At 56.8% G+C, this 18,295-nt stretch overlaps 2 protein-coding genes across 2 annotated transcripts in view; one reads left to right on the top strand and one right to left on the bottom strand.

The window, feature by feature from the left end:
* The window catches only part of JUNB (JunB proto-oncogene, AP-1 transcription factor subunit), a 52,377-nt gene that overhangs the window by 11,793 nt on the left and 22,289 nt on the right, over positions 1-18,295 (top strand).
* LOC142475388 (peroxiredoxin-2-like) overlaps positions 6,150-18,295 on the bottom strand; it is a 13,558-nt gene continuing 1,412 nt past the window's right edge. The window contains exons 3-6 of the mRNA XM_075581304.1: positions 16,933-17,086; positions 14,160-14,282; positions 8,382-8,512; positions 6,150-6,391 (exon numbers count right to left, since the gene is read on the bottom strand). Coding sequence (XP_075437419.1) covers positions 6,306-6,391; positions 8,382-8,512; positions 14,160-14,282; positions 16,933-17,086 — 494 coding nt within the window. The 3' untranslated portion in view covers positions 6,150-6,305. The remainder of the gene's footprint in view (positions 6,392-8,381; positions 8,513-14,159; positions 14,283-16,932; positions 17,087-18,295) is intronic.

The raw sequence follows: 18,295 nt of genomic DNA, 5'->3' as shown, positions 1-18,295 counted from the left end.
ACTGTGTGCTCATCTGCATGTCTTAGGCAGGTCTGCAACCCCCGCCTTTCCCCATTATCACCCAGCACACAGCGCTTCCACTGCAGCAAGGGATTCTGGGAAATGACATGCAAATGAGCACTTAGTGCCACTTTTTGCTTCAAAAACCATTTTTAACATGGTTCCCTATAGGCTTAACCTTGCTGCATGGTCACAGCTTTGAGCACAGTCAGGGTTAAGGTGCATAGCCAGAAAACCCACCCACAGACAGCCGTTTCGACCTTAATGGGTCTCCTCAGTGTGGGGTTGATTAACTGGCTAAAGGATGGGGCTTACCATAGGGAAACATGTTAAAAATGTTTTTTGAAGCAAAAAGTGGCACTGAGTGCTCATTTGCATGTCATTTCCCAGAATCCCTTGCTGCAGTGGAAGTGCTGTGTGCTGGGTGATAATGGGGAAAGGCAGGGTTGCATGTCATTTCCCAGAATCCCTTGCTGCAGTGGAAGTGCTGTGTGCTGGGTGATAATGGGGAAAGGCAGGGCTGCATGTCATTTCCCAGAACCCCTTGCTGCAGTGGAAGTGCTGTGTGCTGGGTGATAATGGGGAAAGGCAGGGTTGCATGTCATTTCCCAGAACCCCTTGCTGCAGTGGAAGTGCTGTGTGCTGGGTGATAATGGGGAAAGGCAGGGCTGCATGTCATTTCCCAGAATCCCTTGCTGCAGTGGAAGTGCTGTGTGCTGGGTGATAACGGTGAAAGGCGGGGTTGCATGTCATTTCCCAGAACCCCTTGCTGCAGTGGAAGTGCTGTGTGCTGGGTGATAATGGGGAAAGGCAGGGTTGCATGTCATTTCCCAGAACCCCTTGCTGCAGTGGAAGTGCTGTGTGCTGGGTGATAATGGCGAGAGGCAGGGCTGCATGTCATTTCCCAGAATCCCTTGCTGCAGTGGAAGCGCTGTATGCTGGGTGATAATGGGGAAAGGCAGGATTGCAGACCTGCCTAAGACGTGCAGATGAGCATACAGTTGTATTTACATTTGCATATTTGCTTTGCTGTGGAGGGTTTTTGTCACTTTTTTTACTCACCATAACTTAACTCAGTATGGTAAGCATCTATAATAGGAAATAGGATTTATTCCCCATGCCCCTAGGACAACCACACTTCATTATTATCCGCAGAGGAACAGACACTGACGGGGAAGGTAAGAGTCGCCCCCTTTCCAAGGTTTCCCGGATTGCTTCCTTAAATTTCACACTTGGTATTTACCGGCCAGGCCCAAAAAAAAAAAAAAAGGCTGTCTGTGAGTAGGGGTTGCTGGCTCTACACTTCTGTAACCCCAGGCTGTGCTGGAAAGCTTGGTCACACGGCCGGCGTACGCTCAGGATCCCAGGTTACAGTGGACATGAAGGAAACGGTGACGCTGAGCGCTCATTTGCACGTCGTTACCCAGAATCCCTTGCTGCAGTGGAAGCACTGTATGCTAAGAGGTAACGGGGAGAGGCCGGGTGGGGGGGGGGGGGGGGGGGCGCGTGGACCTGTCAGAGGTGTGTGACTGCGCTCACGCACAAACAAATCGTTATATTACACGGTGGGCCGAGACTTGCTCACACTTCCTGTGCCTGCTCCACCTTGCCTGTGTGATCGGCAAGAGTTTGCGCAGGCAAAGCCCCCTTCTGTCCCCATCTCCCCCCTTAACGTCTCTCTAATAAGGACGAGGGTGGGTGGGAAACATTTGATCGACACCCTCCCCCGTCAAAGACCCCCCCCCCCCACATAAGTATTTTTCTCCAAATCAGCCAAATCTTTGCTTTAATGATGGTTACATTTCATTAAGGAACATTATGACATTAAGATTTATTTTTTTTAACCCTTTTCATCCCAACTTAATATAAAACTCCAAATCCAGCAGAACGATGGGATTCTCTATTCTTTTTTTTAAAAAGGGTTAAAAAAAACAAACAAAAAAAAAAATACCAAAATCTTATTCATTTAAGTTTTAATGATAGAAATACAATGGTGTGGTCACTTCTGGCTTCTTGTAAATTGTAACATGGGACCCCCCCCTTATAAGCGCACGTCTGCCGTATTACACAGCTTTGTCAGCACAGCCTAAATTTACAGAAGTGCAGAGCCGATGACCCTACTCAGAGACAGCTCTCATGACGCCGTACGGTGGAGCGTCTTGATCCCGTTTTCGCCCGCCGTAACTTATGTGCGGTTGTTCTACATTACATTTGATCCTCTTCTGCGCTCCCAGGTGTCATGGCCGCGCAGGTCCCAAGTTTGGGTTAGCCAACTCGTTTTTCGGTCTCTTGTCTTTGTCTGTTGGCGCCGTGAGTTAATAAAAACCGACTTCGTTGGTGAATAGCGTGTATCCCGTCCTTATGGACGCTGGCTTCCAGTCTGTCCACGTCAGGGGTGGCCAAATCCAGTATTCAAGAGTTACCAATTGGTGAGATTTCCAGGATATCCCTGCTTCAGCACAGGTGGCTCGGTCAAAGACTGGCCAACTCCAGTCCTCACGGGTTACCAACAGGTAAAGTCCTCTGAATATCTCTACTTCAGCACAGGTGGCTCAATCAGCGGCTCAGTCAAAGACTGATTGAGACTGGTTGAGCTGCTTGTGCTGAAGCAGGGCTATCCGGAAAACCTCACCTGGTCGCCGGTCTAATTATCTCAGTTATTTGGGAGATATTCTGTCCTTTTTCTAGTTTCCGGGAACCCAGATAGGCAAAAGCTAAAACTGGTGTGTCTGTGGGTTCTCGTCATTTTTAGGGGGGGTGGGGGGACTTCGATTGGTGGGTTCCGGTGTAAGTCTATGTACCAACCCCTGCCACAACCCTTCACCAGCCCCCCCCCCTCACCCCTACAGGGACTTATCCCAATTTAAATAATAGCATCTAGTGGTCTGTGAAATCCAGCAGAGAGCTGGTTAATTGCAGCGTGTCAATTAACCAGCTCCACCTGGATAATCAGACAAGGGTAAAAAAAAAAAAAAAACCCTGCTGGGGACAGCCCAAGAGACTACTGAGCACAGTCACAGCTGTGCTGCTTAGGGAGATGAAGTCTTGTGCACAAAGTTGTGTTGATAACAAGAACCCCAGACCTGCCAGAAGCTGGGCCCTCAACAGGCACCCACCTAGACTCCGAGACTGCCACAAAGAGCCCCTGCTTACAGGTTACCTCTCCAGACTTTGGGGTGATAGGTGGGTAAGGGGCTTATCCCCCCCCCCCCAGCCTTGCAGATAGGGACCGGTGAAGTGATTCGGGAGGGGGACCACCCAATGCAGAAGTTGGGACCGTGCATTCCGATGGGACCTAACGTTTCTGCGTTAGAACTTCCCCGCGGTGGGGCCCGCACAGACTAACCCGCCCTCCACGGGATAGGACCTTGGCGGGGGCGGACGGGAGAGGACGCAGAGAACCTGGACCCGACAGGACTGCCGGAGCAGCATTCCCGGCGCTGTGGGAGGATGGGCGTCTGCAAGGCGTGGGTTCCGGGGCGGCAGAACCGGCAGCAATTCTGGCCACGGGTTCCGCCCGTGTCTTGATCTGTGCATCACATGGTATATACGCGCTAAGCATTATTTCGTACGTCGCGTCTCTGATTTAACTGCTCGCTTACTGCCGTTATTATTGAGCATTAAAGCATGCACAGGGGGGCTCAACCAGTCCCAGCTTCTGCACAGGAGGGGCTCAACCAGTCCCAGCTTCAGCACAGATGGCTCACCCTGTCCCAGCGTCAGCACAGCTGGCTCAGCCCAGTCCCAGCTTCAGCACAGGGGGCTCACCCTGTCCCAGCGTCAGCACAGCTGGCTCAGCCCAGCTTCAGCACAGGGGGCTCACCCTGTCCCCAGCTTCAGCACAGCTGGCTCAGCCCAGTCCCAGCTTCAGCACAGGGGGCTCACCCTGTCCCCAGCGTCAGCACAGCTGGCTCAGCCCAGTCCCAGCTTCAGCACAGGGGGGCTCAACTAGTGCCAGCTTCAGCACAGCTGGCACAAACCAGTCCCAGCTTCGACACAGGTGGCTCAACCAGTCCCAGCTTCGGCACAGCTGGCTCAGCCTTCAACTGAGGGAAATCCTTTAAAACCTGACCTGTTGGTGGTCCTTGAGGACAGGAGTCGGCCGCCCCTGCTCTAGGCTGAGGCACCTGTGCTGAAGCAGGGATATCCTTAAAACCTGACCTGTTGGATTTCCTTTGGGTAATCGCTCCCGTTCGCCACGTGATTTGAACACGGCTTTCCGGACCTCTTGTATACCCCGACGGTTTAACAGCTCCGGCCGCGCGCGTAACGGACGCGGTCGTCTCGCGAAAAAGAGATCGCTTCAATGACGCGGCCCCTCCCGAGTAACGATGGGGGGGGGGGGGGAGGTGGAACCCGCGAGCGTCACTTCCGCAAATCCTCTCCCGTCATAAACCGGTTTTAAAATGATCTGGCTCCAGTTTCCCCCCAATCTGGTTCCGCCGCGGATTCCCAAACACCTCAGCGGGGGTCGTCGCCAAACGGTAACGTCCCGGAGGCCTCTGCGGTCTCCTGCTTCGAGATACCGAGGGCCCTGCTCGTCCTGAGAGCTTACAATCTAGCGGGAATGAGGGGGCTCAGTGTTGAAACGAAAGGTTAAGCGGCTGCTGGTTGTAGGGGGTGGTATACATCAGGGTTGAGTATGACCCAGCCGCCCTGCTCACCCCATTAAGGTTTGGGGGTTGGAATTTGGTCCAGCTGCAAAGCGGGCACCAAGAAGGAGGCGGGGTGGGTGTTAGGGGTGTGCCAGATTAGATTCTTTAAAGAGAGAAGTATTTAAATCAGTGTGTTCTCTGCAAACACACGGATGTAGCAACACTGTTTTCGGCACTGCTGCGGTTACGCCACCACGGAGGCCCCGCCCCCCGCGCCAGTGGATTAATGCGATGTGGTTTCTGATCTGGACGCACGGGATCGCGGCTCCAGAGATGGTCAGTCCCGCTGGTCTGTGCTGGCACATGCAGTATATCACGTGGGGGAAAAATCCTGGCGCTGTAAGTAAAAAACCGTAACGCAAATGACGTCACGCTACTTATGGGCGTGCGGCCGTCGCACGTCGGGGCGGCCGGGCTCAGCGCACATGCGCAGGAGCAACCCAGCTTGGGAGACAGAGGCACTCACACACACACAGAGAGAGAGAGACAAACATACCAGAGGCACAGGCAGACACACCCGAGTCACACACACACACACACACACACACACACAGAGACAGTTAGTATAACTATAAAAGTGCAAATAGCTAAAACAGGTGTGCGCCGAGCACACGCGTTCTAAGTCAAAGTTCTTTGCGTTGTTACAGACATTGCGTTTAGAATTTTAATTAAAAAATAATCACAAATACAATCTCTGTGACGAAACAGTGACCAAAGACAAAGAAGTTTCACTAAAGTTGTGTGCGGAGCACGTGCATTATTTTGTTTTGTTCAGTGGTGCCTACCTTAACATCCATCAAACATTGTGCTAGTGCTCCACTGCTATATTAAAACAATCATGGTGACAGAGGGCAGCCCTGTCTCGTACCCCTAAATAAAAGGCAATTCCTTTGATGGAAGATTCCAGCAGTTGATGTTTCCAGGGAAGCCAGCCTTTCCCCCCCCACCCCCCACCCAGGTGTGCCAATAAATGTGCACAACTGTTTTCACGGGCCACTGTCCTACTCAATCTCTCCTCCCCCCCTCCACCCCCAGGATGGAGGACAGAAGAGGGGAAACTAGCACGGATCACATCGACAACCTTTACCTCCATGGCGCTCCCCCACCCCACCCCCCACCGCCACTTAGAAGCGGCAGCCGCCTCCTTCCGAAACGTGACATCATTTGATGTCGGCATGGTAACGCACCGTCAACGAGACGCCATGTGACATCACAGCCTCATTGGACGCTGTAATTTGGAGGAGGCTGCCCCAGGTAAGTGCCTTCCCCCATCAGGCCCAATAGTGCAGCGTCTGTATATGGGGGCGGACATTTCTGCCGCCCACCAAAATTGCCACCCAAGGCCTCTTGGGAAAATCTGCCACTGGTCATGGGGACAAACCCCCCCAAAAAAGGGCCATTGTTCAATATACCCGAGCTTCACACATGGGACGGGGTGGTCGCCCCCCTGCGCCACATGGTTTGCAGACGTAGCGGAGTCAGACGCAGGGCAGATAAAGAGCCTCAATACATTTTAATGGTGATAGAGTGGGGTCACCGCGCTCACAGGATGGGGGGGACAGGGTGGAGAGTACAGGGCATGTTGCTGCACAACAGGGTTCCTCTCGGCAAAAGGGGACACACAATATGTTGTCTGCAGGGACGGGCCTGTTAGTTGTGCTGTGAGAAGTACGCCTTGCTGTCCTTTACGGTGGGTTTGATGGTGCCGTCCCCTGGATGCCAACCCTCAGGGCACACTGAGGAGATAGAGAGGGTTATAGGACTCTGCACAAGGAGATGGCAGACGCACAGCAGTAGTGACATAGTACACACACACACACACACGTTACTACCAGCACTACTACACACAGTGTAGGAAGTGTTAGTGCCTACTATCACTACATGACATGTACTGTATACACAGCACGGGCAGTGACAGTGGCAGCCTCACAGCACACGTACAGCAGCAGTGCCAGCCTCACACACAGCACACGTACAGCGGCAGTGCCAGCCTCACACACAGCACACGTACAGCGGCAGTGCCAGCCTCACCCTCACACACACACGCGTACAGCAGCAGTGCCAGCCTCACCCTCACACACACAGCGGCAGTGCCAGCCTCACCCTCACACACAGCACACGTACAGCGGCAGTGCCAGCCTCACCCACACCCACACCCACAGCACACAGCACACGTACAGCGGCAGTGCCAGCCTCACCCACACACACACACACACACACACACACAGCAGCAGTGCCAGCCTCACCCTCACACACACAGCACACGTACAGCAGCAGTGCCAGCCTCACACACAGCACACGTACAGCGGCAGTGCCAGCCTCACACACAGCACACCCACAGCACACGTACAGCAGCAGTGCCAGCCTCACCCACCCACACACACACACACAGCAGCAGTGCCAGCCTCACCCTCACACACACAGCACACGTACAGCAGCAGTGCCAGCCTCACCCTCACACACACACGTACAGCAGCAGTGCCAGCCTCACCCACACACACACACACACACACACACGTACAGCAGCAGTGCCAGCCTCACCCACACACACACACACACACACACGTACAGCAGCAGTGCCAGCCTCACCCACACACACACACACACACACACGTACAGCAGCAGTGCCAGCCTCACCCACACACACACACACACACACACACACACACACACACACACACCAGCAGTGCCAGCCTCACCCACACACACACACACACAGCACACGTACAGCAGCAGTGCCAGCCTCACCCTCACACACACAAACAGCACACGTACAACAGCAGTGCCAGCCACACACACACACACACACACACACACGTACAGCAGCAGTGCCAGCCTCACCCTCACACACACACGTACAGCAGCAGTGCCAGCCTCACCCTCACACACACACACACACACACACACACACACACACGTACAGCAGCAGTGCCAGCCTCACCCTCACACACACACACACACACACACACACACACACACACACACCACACGTACAGCAGCAGTGCCAGCCTCACCCTCACACACACACACACACACACACACACACACACACACACACACACACACACACACACAGCACACGTACAGCAGCAGTGCCAGCCTCACTCACCCACACACACACACACACACACACAGCACACGTACAGCAGCAGTGCCAGCCTCACTCACCCACACACACACACACACACACACACACACACACACACACACACACACACACACACACACACACACACACACACACACACACACACACACACACACACACACACACACACACAGCACACGTACAGCAGCAGTGCCAGCCTCACCCTCACACACACACACAGCAGCAGTGGCAGACACACACGGGCAGTGCCAGCCTCACCCTCACACACACAGCACACGTACAGCAGCAGTGGCAGACACACACGGGCAGTGCCAGCCTCACCCTCACACACACACACACGGGCAGTGCCAGCCTCACCCTCACACACACACGTACAGCAGCAGTGGCAGACACACACGGGCAGTGCCAGCCTCACCCTCACACACACACACACGGGCAGTGCCAGCCTCACCCTCACACACACACGTACAGCAGCAGTGGCAGACACACACGGGCAGTGCCAGCCTCACCCTCACACACACACACACGGGCAGTGCCAGCCTCACCCTCACACACACACACACGGGCAGTGCCAGCCTCACCCTCACACACACACACACGGGCAGTGGCAGCCTCACCCTCTCCTTTTGTGTCGGTGAACTGGAACGCCTGCACCAGGCGCATTGTCTCCTCCACACAGCGGCCGACTGGGAGGTCGTTAATTGTAATCTGACGCAGGATCCCCTTATCATCAATAATGAAGAGACCCCTGAGAGAGAGGAGAGCAGAACATAAGTGTCCCTCCCCCCGCAGGGTGACACAGTGACAGAGACAGGAGGGAGCTATGGGACATGGAGTCTGTCCCTCCCCCCGCAGGGTGACACAGTGACAGAGACAGGAGGGAGCTATGGGACACGGAGTCTGTCCCTCCCCCCGCAGGGTGACACAGTGACACAGACAGGAGGGAGCTATGGGACATGGAGTCTGTCCCTCCCCCCGCAGGGTGACACAGTGACACAGACAGGAGGGGGCTATGGGACATGGAGTCTGTCCCTCCCCCCGCAGGGTGACACAGTGACACAGACAGGAGGGAGCTATGAGTCTGTCCCTCCCCCCGCAGGGTGACACAGACAGAAGGGAGCTATGGGACATGGAGTCTGTCCCTCCCCCCGCAGGGTGACACAGTGACACAGACAGGAGGGAGCTATGGGACATGGCGTCTGTCCCTCCCCCCGCAGGGTGACACAGTGACACAGACAGGAGGGAGCTATGGGACATGGAGTCTGTCCCTCCCCCCGCAGGGTGACACAGTGACACAGACAGGAGGGAGCTATGGGACATGGAGTCTGTCCCTCCCCCCGCAGGGTGACACAGTGACACAGACAGGAGGGAGCTATGGGACATGGAGTCTGTCCCTCACCCCGCAGGGTGACACAGTGACACAGACAGGAGGGAGCTATGGGACATGGAGTCTGTCCCTCCCCCCGCAGGGTGACACAGTGACACAGACAGGAGGGAGCTATGGGACATGGAGCCTGTCCCTCCCCCCGCAGGGTGACACAGTGACACAGACAGGAGGGAGCTATGGGACATGGAGTCTGTCCCTCCCCCCGCAGGGTGACACAGAGACAGACAGGAGGGAGCTATGGGACATGGGTTCTGTCCCTCCCCCCGCAGGGTGACACAGTGACACAGACAGGAGGGAGCTATGGGACATGGAGTCTGTCCCTCCCCCCGCAGGGTGACACAGTGACAGAGACAGGAGGGAGCTATGGGACACGGAGTCTGTCCCTCCCCCCGCAGGGTGACACAGTGACACAGACAGGAGGGAGCTATGGGACATGGAGTCTGTCCCTCCCCCCGCAGGGTGACACAGTGACACAGACAGGAGGGGGCTATGGGACATGGAGTCTGTCCCTCCCCCCGCAGGGTGACACAGTGACACAGACAGGAGGGAGCTATGAGTCTGTCCCTCCCCCCGCAGGGTGACACAGACAGAAGGGAGCTATGGGACATGGAGTCTGTCCCTCCCCCCGCAGGGTGACACAGTGACACAGACAGGAGGGAGCTATGGGACATGGCGTCTGTCCCTCCCCCCGCAGGGTGACACAGTGACACAGACAGGAGGGAGCTATGGGACATGGAGTCTGTCCCTCCCCCCGCAGGGTGACACAGTGACACAGACAGGAGGGAGCTATGGGACATGGAGTCTGTCCCTCCCCCCGCAGGGTGACACAGTGACACAGACAGGAGGGAGCTATGGGACATGGAGTCTGTCCCTCACCCCGCAGGGTGACACAGTGACACAGACAGGAGGGAGCTATGGGACATGGAGTCTGTCCCTCCCCCCGCAGGGTGACACAGTGACACAGACAGGAGGGAGCTATGGGACATGGAGCCTGTCCCTCCCCCCGCAGGGTGACACAGTGACACAGACAGGAGGGAGCTATGGGACATGGAGTCTGTCCCTCCCCCCGCAGGGTGACACAGAGACAGACAGGAGGGAGCTATGGGACATGGGTTCTGTCCCTCCCCCCGCAGGGTGACACAGTGACACAGACAGGAGGGAGCTATGGGACATGGAGTCTGTCCCTCCCCCCGCAGGGTGACACAGTGACACAGACAGGAGGGAGCTATGGGACACGGAGTCTGTCCCTCCCCCCGCAGGGTGACACAGTGACACAGACAGGAGGGAGCTATGGGACATGGAGTCTGTCCCTCCCCCCGCAGGGTGACACAGTGACACAGACAGGAGGGAGCTATGAGTCTGTCCCTCCCCCCGCAGGGTGACACAGACAGAAGGGAGCTATGGGACATGGAATCTGTCCCTCCCACTGCAGGGTGACACAGTGACACAGACAGGAGGGAGCTATGGGACACGGAGTCTGTCCCTCCCCCCGCAGGGTGACATAGTGACACAGACAGGAGGGAGCTATGGGACATGGAGTCTGTCCCTCCCCCCGCAGGGTGAGACAGTGACACAGACAGGAGGGAGCTATGGGACACGGAGTCTGTCCCTCCCCCCGCAGGGTGACACAGACAGGAAGGAGCTATGGGGAGTCTGTCCCTCCCCGCAGGGTGACACAGTGACACAGACAGGAGGGAGCTATGGGACACGGAGTCTGTCCCTCTCACCGCAGGGTGACACAGTGACACAGACAGGAGGGAGCTATGGGACATGGAGTCTGTCCCTCCCCCCGCAGGATGACACAGTGACAGACAGGAGGGAGCTATGGGACATGGAGTCTGTCCCTCCCCCCGCAGGGTGACACAGTGACACAGACAGGAGGGAGCTATGGGACATGGAGTCTGTCCCTCCCCCCGCAGGGTGACACAGTGACACAGACAGGAGGGAGCTATGGGACATGGAGTCTGTCCCTCACCCCGCAGGGTGACACAGTGACACAGACAGGAGGGAGCTATGGGACATGGAGTCTGTCCCTCCCCCCGCAGGGTGACACAGTGACACAGACAGGAGGGAGCTATGGGACATGGAGCCTGTCCCTCCCCCCGCAGGGTGACACAGTGACACAGACAGGAGGGAGCTATGGGACATGGAGTCTGTCCCTCCCCCCGCAGGGTGACACAGAGACAGACAGGAGGGAGCTATGGGACATGGGTTCTGTCCCTCCCCCCGCAGGGTGACACAGTGACACAGACAGGAGGGAGCTATGGGACATGGAGTCTGTCCCTCCCCCCGCAGGGTGACACAGTGACACAGACAGGAGGGAGCTATGGGACACGGAGTCTGTCCCTCCCCCCGCAGGGTGACACAGTGACACAGACAGGAGGGAGCTATGGGACATGGAGTCTGTCCCTCCCCCCGCAGGGTGACACAGTGACACAGACAGGAGGGAGCTATGAGTCTGTCCCTCCCCCCGCAGGGTGACACAGACAGAAGGGAGCTATGGGACATGGAATCTGTCCCTCCCACTGCAGGGTGACACAGTGACACAGACAGGAGGGAGCTATGGGACACGGAGTCTGTCCCTCCCCCCGCAGGGTGACATAGTGACACAGACAGGAGGGAGCTATGGGACATGGAGTCTGTCCCTCCCCCCGCAGGGTGAGACAGTGACACAGACAGGAGGGAGCTATGGGACACGGAGTCTGTCCCTCCCCCCGCAGGGTGACACAGACAGGAAGGAGCTATGGGGAGTCTGTCCCTCCCCGCAGGGTGACACAGTGACACAGACAGGAGGGAGCTATGGGACACGGAGTCTGTCCCTCTCACCGCAGGGTGACACAGTGACACAGACAGGAGGGAGCTATGGGACATGGAGTCTGTCCCTCCCCCCGCAGGATGACACAGTGACAGACAGGAGGGAGCTATGGGACATGGAGTCTGTCCCTCCCCCCGCAGGGTGACACAGTGACACAGACAGGAGGGAGCTATGGGACATGGAGCCTGTCCCTCCCCCCGCAGGGTGACACAGTACCTCAGACAGGAGGGAGCTATGGGACATGGAGTCTGTCCCTCCCCCCGCAGGGTGACCCAGTGACACAGACAGGAGGGAGCTATGGGACATGGAGTCTGTCCCTCCCCCCGCAGGGTGACACAGAGACACAGACAGGAGGGAGCTATGGGACATGGAGTCTGTCCCTCCCCCCGCAGGGTGACACAGTGACACAGACAGGAGGGAGCTATGAGACATGGAGTCTGTCCCTCCCCCCCGCAGGGTGACACAGTGACAGACAGGAGGGAGCTATGGGACATGGAGTCTGTTCCTCCCCCCGCAGGGTGACACAGTGACACAGACAGGAGGGAGCTATGGGACATGGAGTTTGTCCCTCCCCCTGCAGGGTGACACAGTGACACAGACAGGAGGGAGCTATGGGACATGGAGCCTGTCCCTCCCCCCGCAGGGTGACACAGTGACACAGACAGGAGGGAGCTATGGGACATGGAGTCTGTCCCTCCCCCCGCAGGGTGACACAGTGACAGACAGGAGGGAGCTATGGGACACGGAGTCTGTCCCTCCCCCCGCAGGGTGACACAGTGACACAGACAGGAGGGAGCTATGGGACATGGAGTCTGTCCCTCCCCCCGCAGGGTGACACAGACAGGAGGGAGCTATGGGACATGGAGTCTGTCCCTCCCCCCGCAGGGTGACACAGACAGGAGGGAGCTATGGGACACGGAGTCTGTCCCTTCCCCCGCAGGGTGACAGTGACACAGACAGGAGGGAGCTATGGGACATGGAGTCTGTCCCTCCCACCGCAGGGTGACACAGGAGGGAGCTATGGGACATGGAGTCTGTCCCTCCCCCCGCAGGGTGACACAGTGACACAGACAGGAGGGAGCTATGGGACATGGAGTCTGTCCCTCCCCCCGCAGGGTGACAGTGACACAGACAGGAGGGAGCTATGGGACATGGAGTCTGTCCCTCCCCCCGCAGGGTGACACAGTGACACAGACAGGAGGGAGCTATGGGACATGGAGTCTGTCCCTCCCCCCGCAGGGTGACACAGACAGGAGGGAGCTATGGGACACGGAGTCTGTCCCTCCCCCCGCAGGGTGACAGTGACACAGACAGGAGGGAGCTATGGGACATGGAGTCTGTCCCTCCCACCGCAGGGTGACACAGGAGGGAGCTATGGGACATGGAGTCTGTCCCTCCCCCCGCAGGGTGACACAGTGACACAGACAGGAGGGAGCTATGGGACATGGAGTCTGTCCCTCCCCCCGCAGGGTGACAGTGACACAGACAGGAGGGAGCTATGGGACATGGAGTCTGTCCCTCCCCCCGCAGGGTGACACAGTGACACAGACAGGAGGGAGCTATGGGACATGGAGTCTGTCCCTCCCCCCGCAGGGTGACACAGACAGGAGGGAGCTATGGGACATGGAGTCTGTCCCTCCCCCCGCAGGGTGACACAGTGACACAGACAGGAGGGAGCTATGGGACATGGAGTCTGTCCCTCCCCCCGCAGGGTGACAGTGACACAGACAGGAGGGAGCTATGGGACATGGAGTCTGTCCCTCCCCCCGCAGGGTGACAGTGACACAGACAGGAGGGAGCTATGGGACATGGAGTCTGTCCCTCCCCCCGCAGGGTGACACAGTGACACAGACAGGAGGGAGCTATGGGACATGGAGTCTGTCCCTCCCCCCGCAGGGTGACACAGACAGGAGGGAGCTATGGAACATGGAGTCTGTCCCTCCCCCCGCAGGGTGACACAGTGACACAGACAGGAGGGAGCTATGGGACACGGAGTCTGTCCCTCCCCCCGCAGGGTGACACAGTGACACAGACAGGAGGGAGCTATGGGACATGGAGTCTGTCCCTCCCCCCGCAGGGTGACACAGACAGGAGGGAGCTATGGGACATGGAGTCTGTCCCTCCCCCCGCAGGGTGACACAGTGACAGACAGGAGGGAGCTATGGGACATGGAAACCACCTTCTCACACGCACCTAAACGTGACCCCGTCCTCTTCCTTGAGCACCCCATAATCCTGCGCCATGGTGCGCTTCAGGTCAGACACCAGAGGGATATCCATGGGGCCCAGACCCCCCTCTTTCCGGGGGGTGTTCACCCTGAATGTAGAAGGGGGAGGCAGCAGAAGAGGTGAGACGCCGCCCAACGAAGGCAGACGACGGGAACCAAGCAGGGATTTCAGGATCAAAAAAATAGCTCCCGCGGCCCATGGGCCAATAGGAAGCCGCACCGATGAGGTCACAGCTTCCGATTGGCCAGCCGGGAAAGCGGCCATATTGTGAACCCTGGCAGCCGAGCAGAGGCTCCCCGGACATAAAATGAATGGGGTTCAGCTCTGGAGACCCTCTGACACCCCCCCACCCCACTGGGTGGGCAATTTAGGCAGGCCCGAGGTCCCTTAGGGTAAAACCGTTTGTTGTATCCTCATTTTAGGGACATTCCCCTCACTGAGACCGGTCAGCGGGCGGTGAAGAACGCACGGAGTGGTAACGCCCAGTACTCTTGTACTACTGCGCGGCTAAGGACAAACACGGACAGGCCAGCGCAAACCGATACGCACGGTAAGGGGGACCCCCGCTCGTCCGGAGAGCTTACACCCCTAGAGGGGACGAGAGGGGCAATGTTGAAACAGAAAGGTAAAGTGGGGTGCTCGTTGTGGGACGGCGTATACATCAGGATGGAGTATGGTCCAGCCGCACAGCAGGTCCCATTAAGGTTTGGGGGGTGCGGATGTTAGGGGGTGTTACATAGCGTGGGGATGGGTCCAGCCGCACAGCTGATCCCATTAAGGTTTTGGGGTGCGGATATTATAGGGTGGGGATTGGTCCAGCTGATCCCATTAAGGTTTTGGGGTGCAGATGTTAGGGGGTGTTGCATAGTGTGGGGATTGGTCCAGCTGATCCCATTAAGGTTTTGGGGAGCGGATATTACATAGCGTGGGGATTGGTCCAGCTGTACAGCTGATCCCAATAAGGTTTGGGGTTGTGGATGTTAGGGGGTGTTACATAGCGTGGGGATTGGTGCAGCCGCACAGCAGGTCCCATTAAGGTTTGGGGGGTGCGGATGTTAGGGGGTGTTATATAGGGTGGGGATGGGTCCAGCCGCACAGCTGATCCCATTAAGGTTTTGGGGTGCGGATATTATAGGGTGGGGATTGGTCCAGCTGTTCAGCTGATCCCATTAAGGTTTTGGGGTGCAGATGTTAGGGGGTGTTGCATAGTGTGGGGATTGGTCCAGCTGATCCCATTAAGCTTTTGGGGTGCGGATATTACATAGCGTGGGGATTGGTCCAGCTGATCCCATTAAGGTTTTGGGGTGCGGATATTACATAGCGTGGGGATTGGTCCAGCTGTACAGCGGATCCCAATAAGGTTTGGGGTTGTGGATGTTAGGGGGTGTTACATAGCGTGGGGATGGGTCCAGCCGCACAGCTGATCCCATTAAGGTTTTGGGGTGCGGATATTATAGGGTGGGGATTGGTCCAGCTGTTCAGCTGATCCCATTAAGGTTTTGGGGTGCAGATGTTAGGGGGTGTTGCATAGTGTGGGGATTGGTCCAGCTGATCCCATTAAGGTTTTGGGGTGCGGATATTACATAGCGTGGGGATTGGTCCAGCTGTACAGCTGATCCCAATAAGGTTTGGGGTTGTGGATGTTACTGTGTGGCATTTACTCCCCGCCCAAAAAAAAATATGAAAACCCACCGGCCCCTTTGGTTTGGAGCCCGCATTTGAGGTTTACGCCGGTGCTGGTTACAGCGCAGTTCGTGCGTCCGACCGCCCGCCGACTGGTTTCAAAATCAGAAACCTGTATCCAGAAAAAACGGGGTTACACTATTTAGCGAGAACTTCGTGCACATAACAGCGTCTGATCCCCCTAAAATGTTCACAGAAGGACCACACTCCTGCAGACTAAGAAGTGAAACGCTGCCATGTACTGAGGGATAAAGTCCAGTTCTTTTTATTTTTGGGGACAGTTTTGCAGAGTAACACGAGGGTGGGGACATCGGTTACAGCCCGAGAGATAAGATGGGGGTGCTGCTCGCAGATTAGCAACGCCGCACCCTGCGGGTTTTGTGGGAGAGTTTTACACATTTATTTTTTTTTAAAAACCGACTTTCGTTAACATCTTGGTTGCCGGGAGGAAGAGCGTGGCAGTTTGGGAGAGAGAGAGGTGGAAGGATTTAAAGGGTCAGTCCCACGTAGGGGCAAAGTGACCTGATGACAGGGACGTGTGTAATGGGTTAAAGGGGCAGTCCCACGTAGGGGCAAAGTGACCTAATGACAGGGACGTGTGTAATGGGTTAAAGGGTCAGTCCCACGTAGGGGCAAAGTGACCTAATGACAGGGACGTGTGTAATGGGTTAAAGGGTCAGCCCCACGTAGGGGCAAAGTGACCTAATGACAGGGACGTGTGTAATGGGTTAAAGGGACAGCCCCACGTAGGGACAAAGTGACCTAATGACAGGGACGTGTTTAATGGGTTAAAGGGTCAGTCCCACGTAGGGGCAAAGTGACCTAATGACAGGGACGTGTGTAATGGGTTAAAGGGTCAGTCCCACGTAGGGGCAAAGTGACCTAATGAGAGGGACTTGTGTAATGGGTTAAAGGGTCAGTCCCACGTACGGGCAAAGTGACCTAATGAGAGGGACGTGTGTAATGGGTTATAGGATCAGTCCCACGTAGGGGCAAAGTGACCAGATGACCGGGGCGAGTACAGCGGGTCAGCCCCCGCAGCCGGCGGTTCTTACCACGCCAGGTGCGAGAAATGCGAGTCCACGGAGGCGGCGACGACCTCGCACTTGATCTTGCGGAAGGCCGCGGCGCTCTGGCTGAACGCGATGATCTCCGTGGGGCAGACGAAGGTGAAATCCAACGGGTAGAAAAACAGCACCACGTATTTACCTGGCCACAGAGAGGGGGGAAAGAGAAACCCCCGCCCGTTACGGACGTCATATCCCATTCCCTCGCCGCGCCAAAAGAGGTGCCAAAATCAAACAGGCGCGATCCGCTCACCCACCGCCGTAACATTTATACTGCTCTTAATATAGGTGCTCAAGGATCGCCCTGCTTCAGCACAGGTGGCTCAGTCAAAGGCCAGCCAACTCCGTCTTCAAGGGCCACCAACAGGTTTATGATCCCTGCTTCAGCACAGGTGGCTCAGTCAAAGGCTAGCCAACTCCAGACTTCAAGGGCCACCAACAGGTTCATGATCCCTGCTTCAGCACAGGTGGGCTCAGTTTGCACCACCTGTGCTGAAGCAGGGCTATCTTGGAAAACCGACCTGGTTTGTGGACCTTGAGGACAGGAGGTGCCCACGACTAATACGCCCTGGGGTGAGAGGGCGTGGCGGGTCCAGACTTGGATGCATCCCTCGTACCTGTTTCGCTGGGGGGGGGGGGTGGTGTTTAGCCACAGCCGTTCAGTCACCAGAAGGAATGGGGGGGCGGTAGTTGGCCACTGCCATTTTCAGCCCCTGGAGGTAGGCAATCAGCGTTTCGGTTGGGGGGGGGGGGGGGGTTGGAGGGGTAAGGTTATAAGGTATGGGAGCATCAGGTGAGAGTTTGTAGGGTAAGGGGGCGCAAGGTGAGGGTCCTTGACTGCTGGGAATGGCCTCATTAGGACTGGCTACGACCTCATCTTTGCCTTCACACCCCCCTCCCCCATTCCCCTTCCTCACCCCATGTCCCCCATTCCTCACCTTGTCTCCCTTCACCCCCCCAAACCCTCTTCCTGACCCCATGGCCACTTCACCCCCCCAAACATTCTTCCTGATCCCATGGCCCCTTCACCCCCCAAACATTCTTCCTGATCCCATGGCCCCTTCACCCCCCAAACCCTCTTCCTGACCCCATGGCCCCTTCACAACTTCCCCATTTCATGACCCCTGTGTATGCAGGAGAGAGGGGGCCAATGGTCTACATGGCTATAAAAGAGGATACACACGTAAAACAAAAAATAATTACTAACCCACGTCTGCTCTCCGACATTAAGCCGAGTTTTAAGACGGAGCAGCTGAAAGCACCAACCTAATGACTGGAGCGGTGTCCGGCCCAACAAGGCTAGAATCCACAACCACCTGCTTTTCTAAGCCGCAGCTCTAACAGTGTGAGC

The sequence above is a fragment of the Ascaphus truei genome, unplaced genomic scaffold, assembly GCF_040206685.1.
Source record: "Ascaphus truei isolate aAscTru1 unplaced genomic scaffold, aAscTru1.hap1 HAP1_SCAFFOLD_1203, whole genome shotgun sequence".
Classification (NCBI taxonomy): domain Eukaryota; kingdom Metazoa; phylum Chordata; class Amphibia; order Anura; family Ascaphidae; genus Ascaphus; species Ascaphus truei.
Note: the sequence above shows the minus strand (reverse complement) of the source record. Positions and strands in the feature narration are given on the sequence as shown.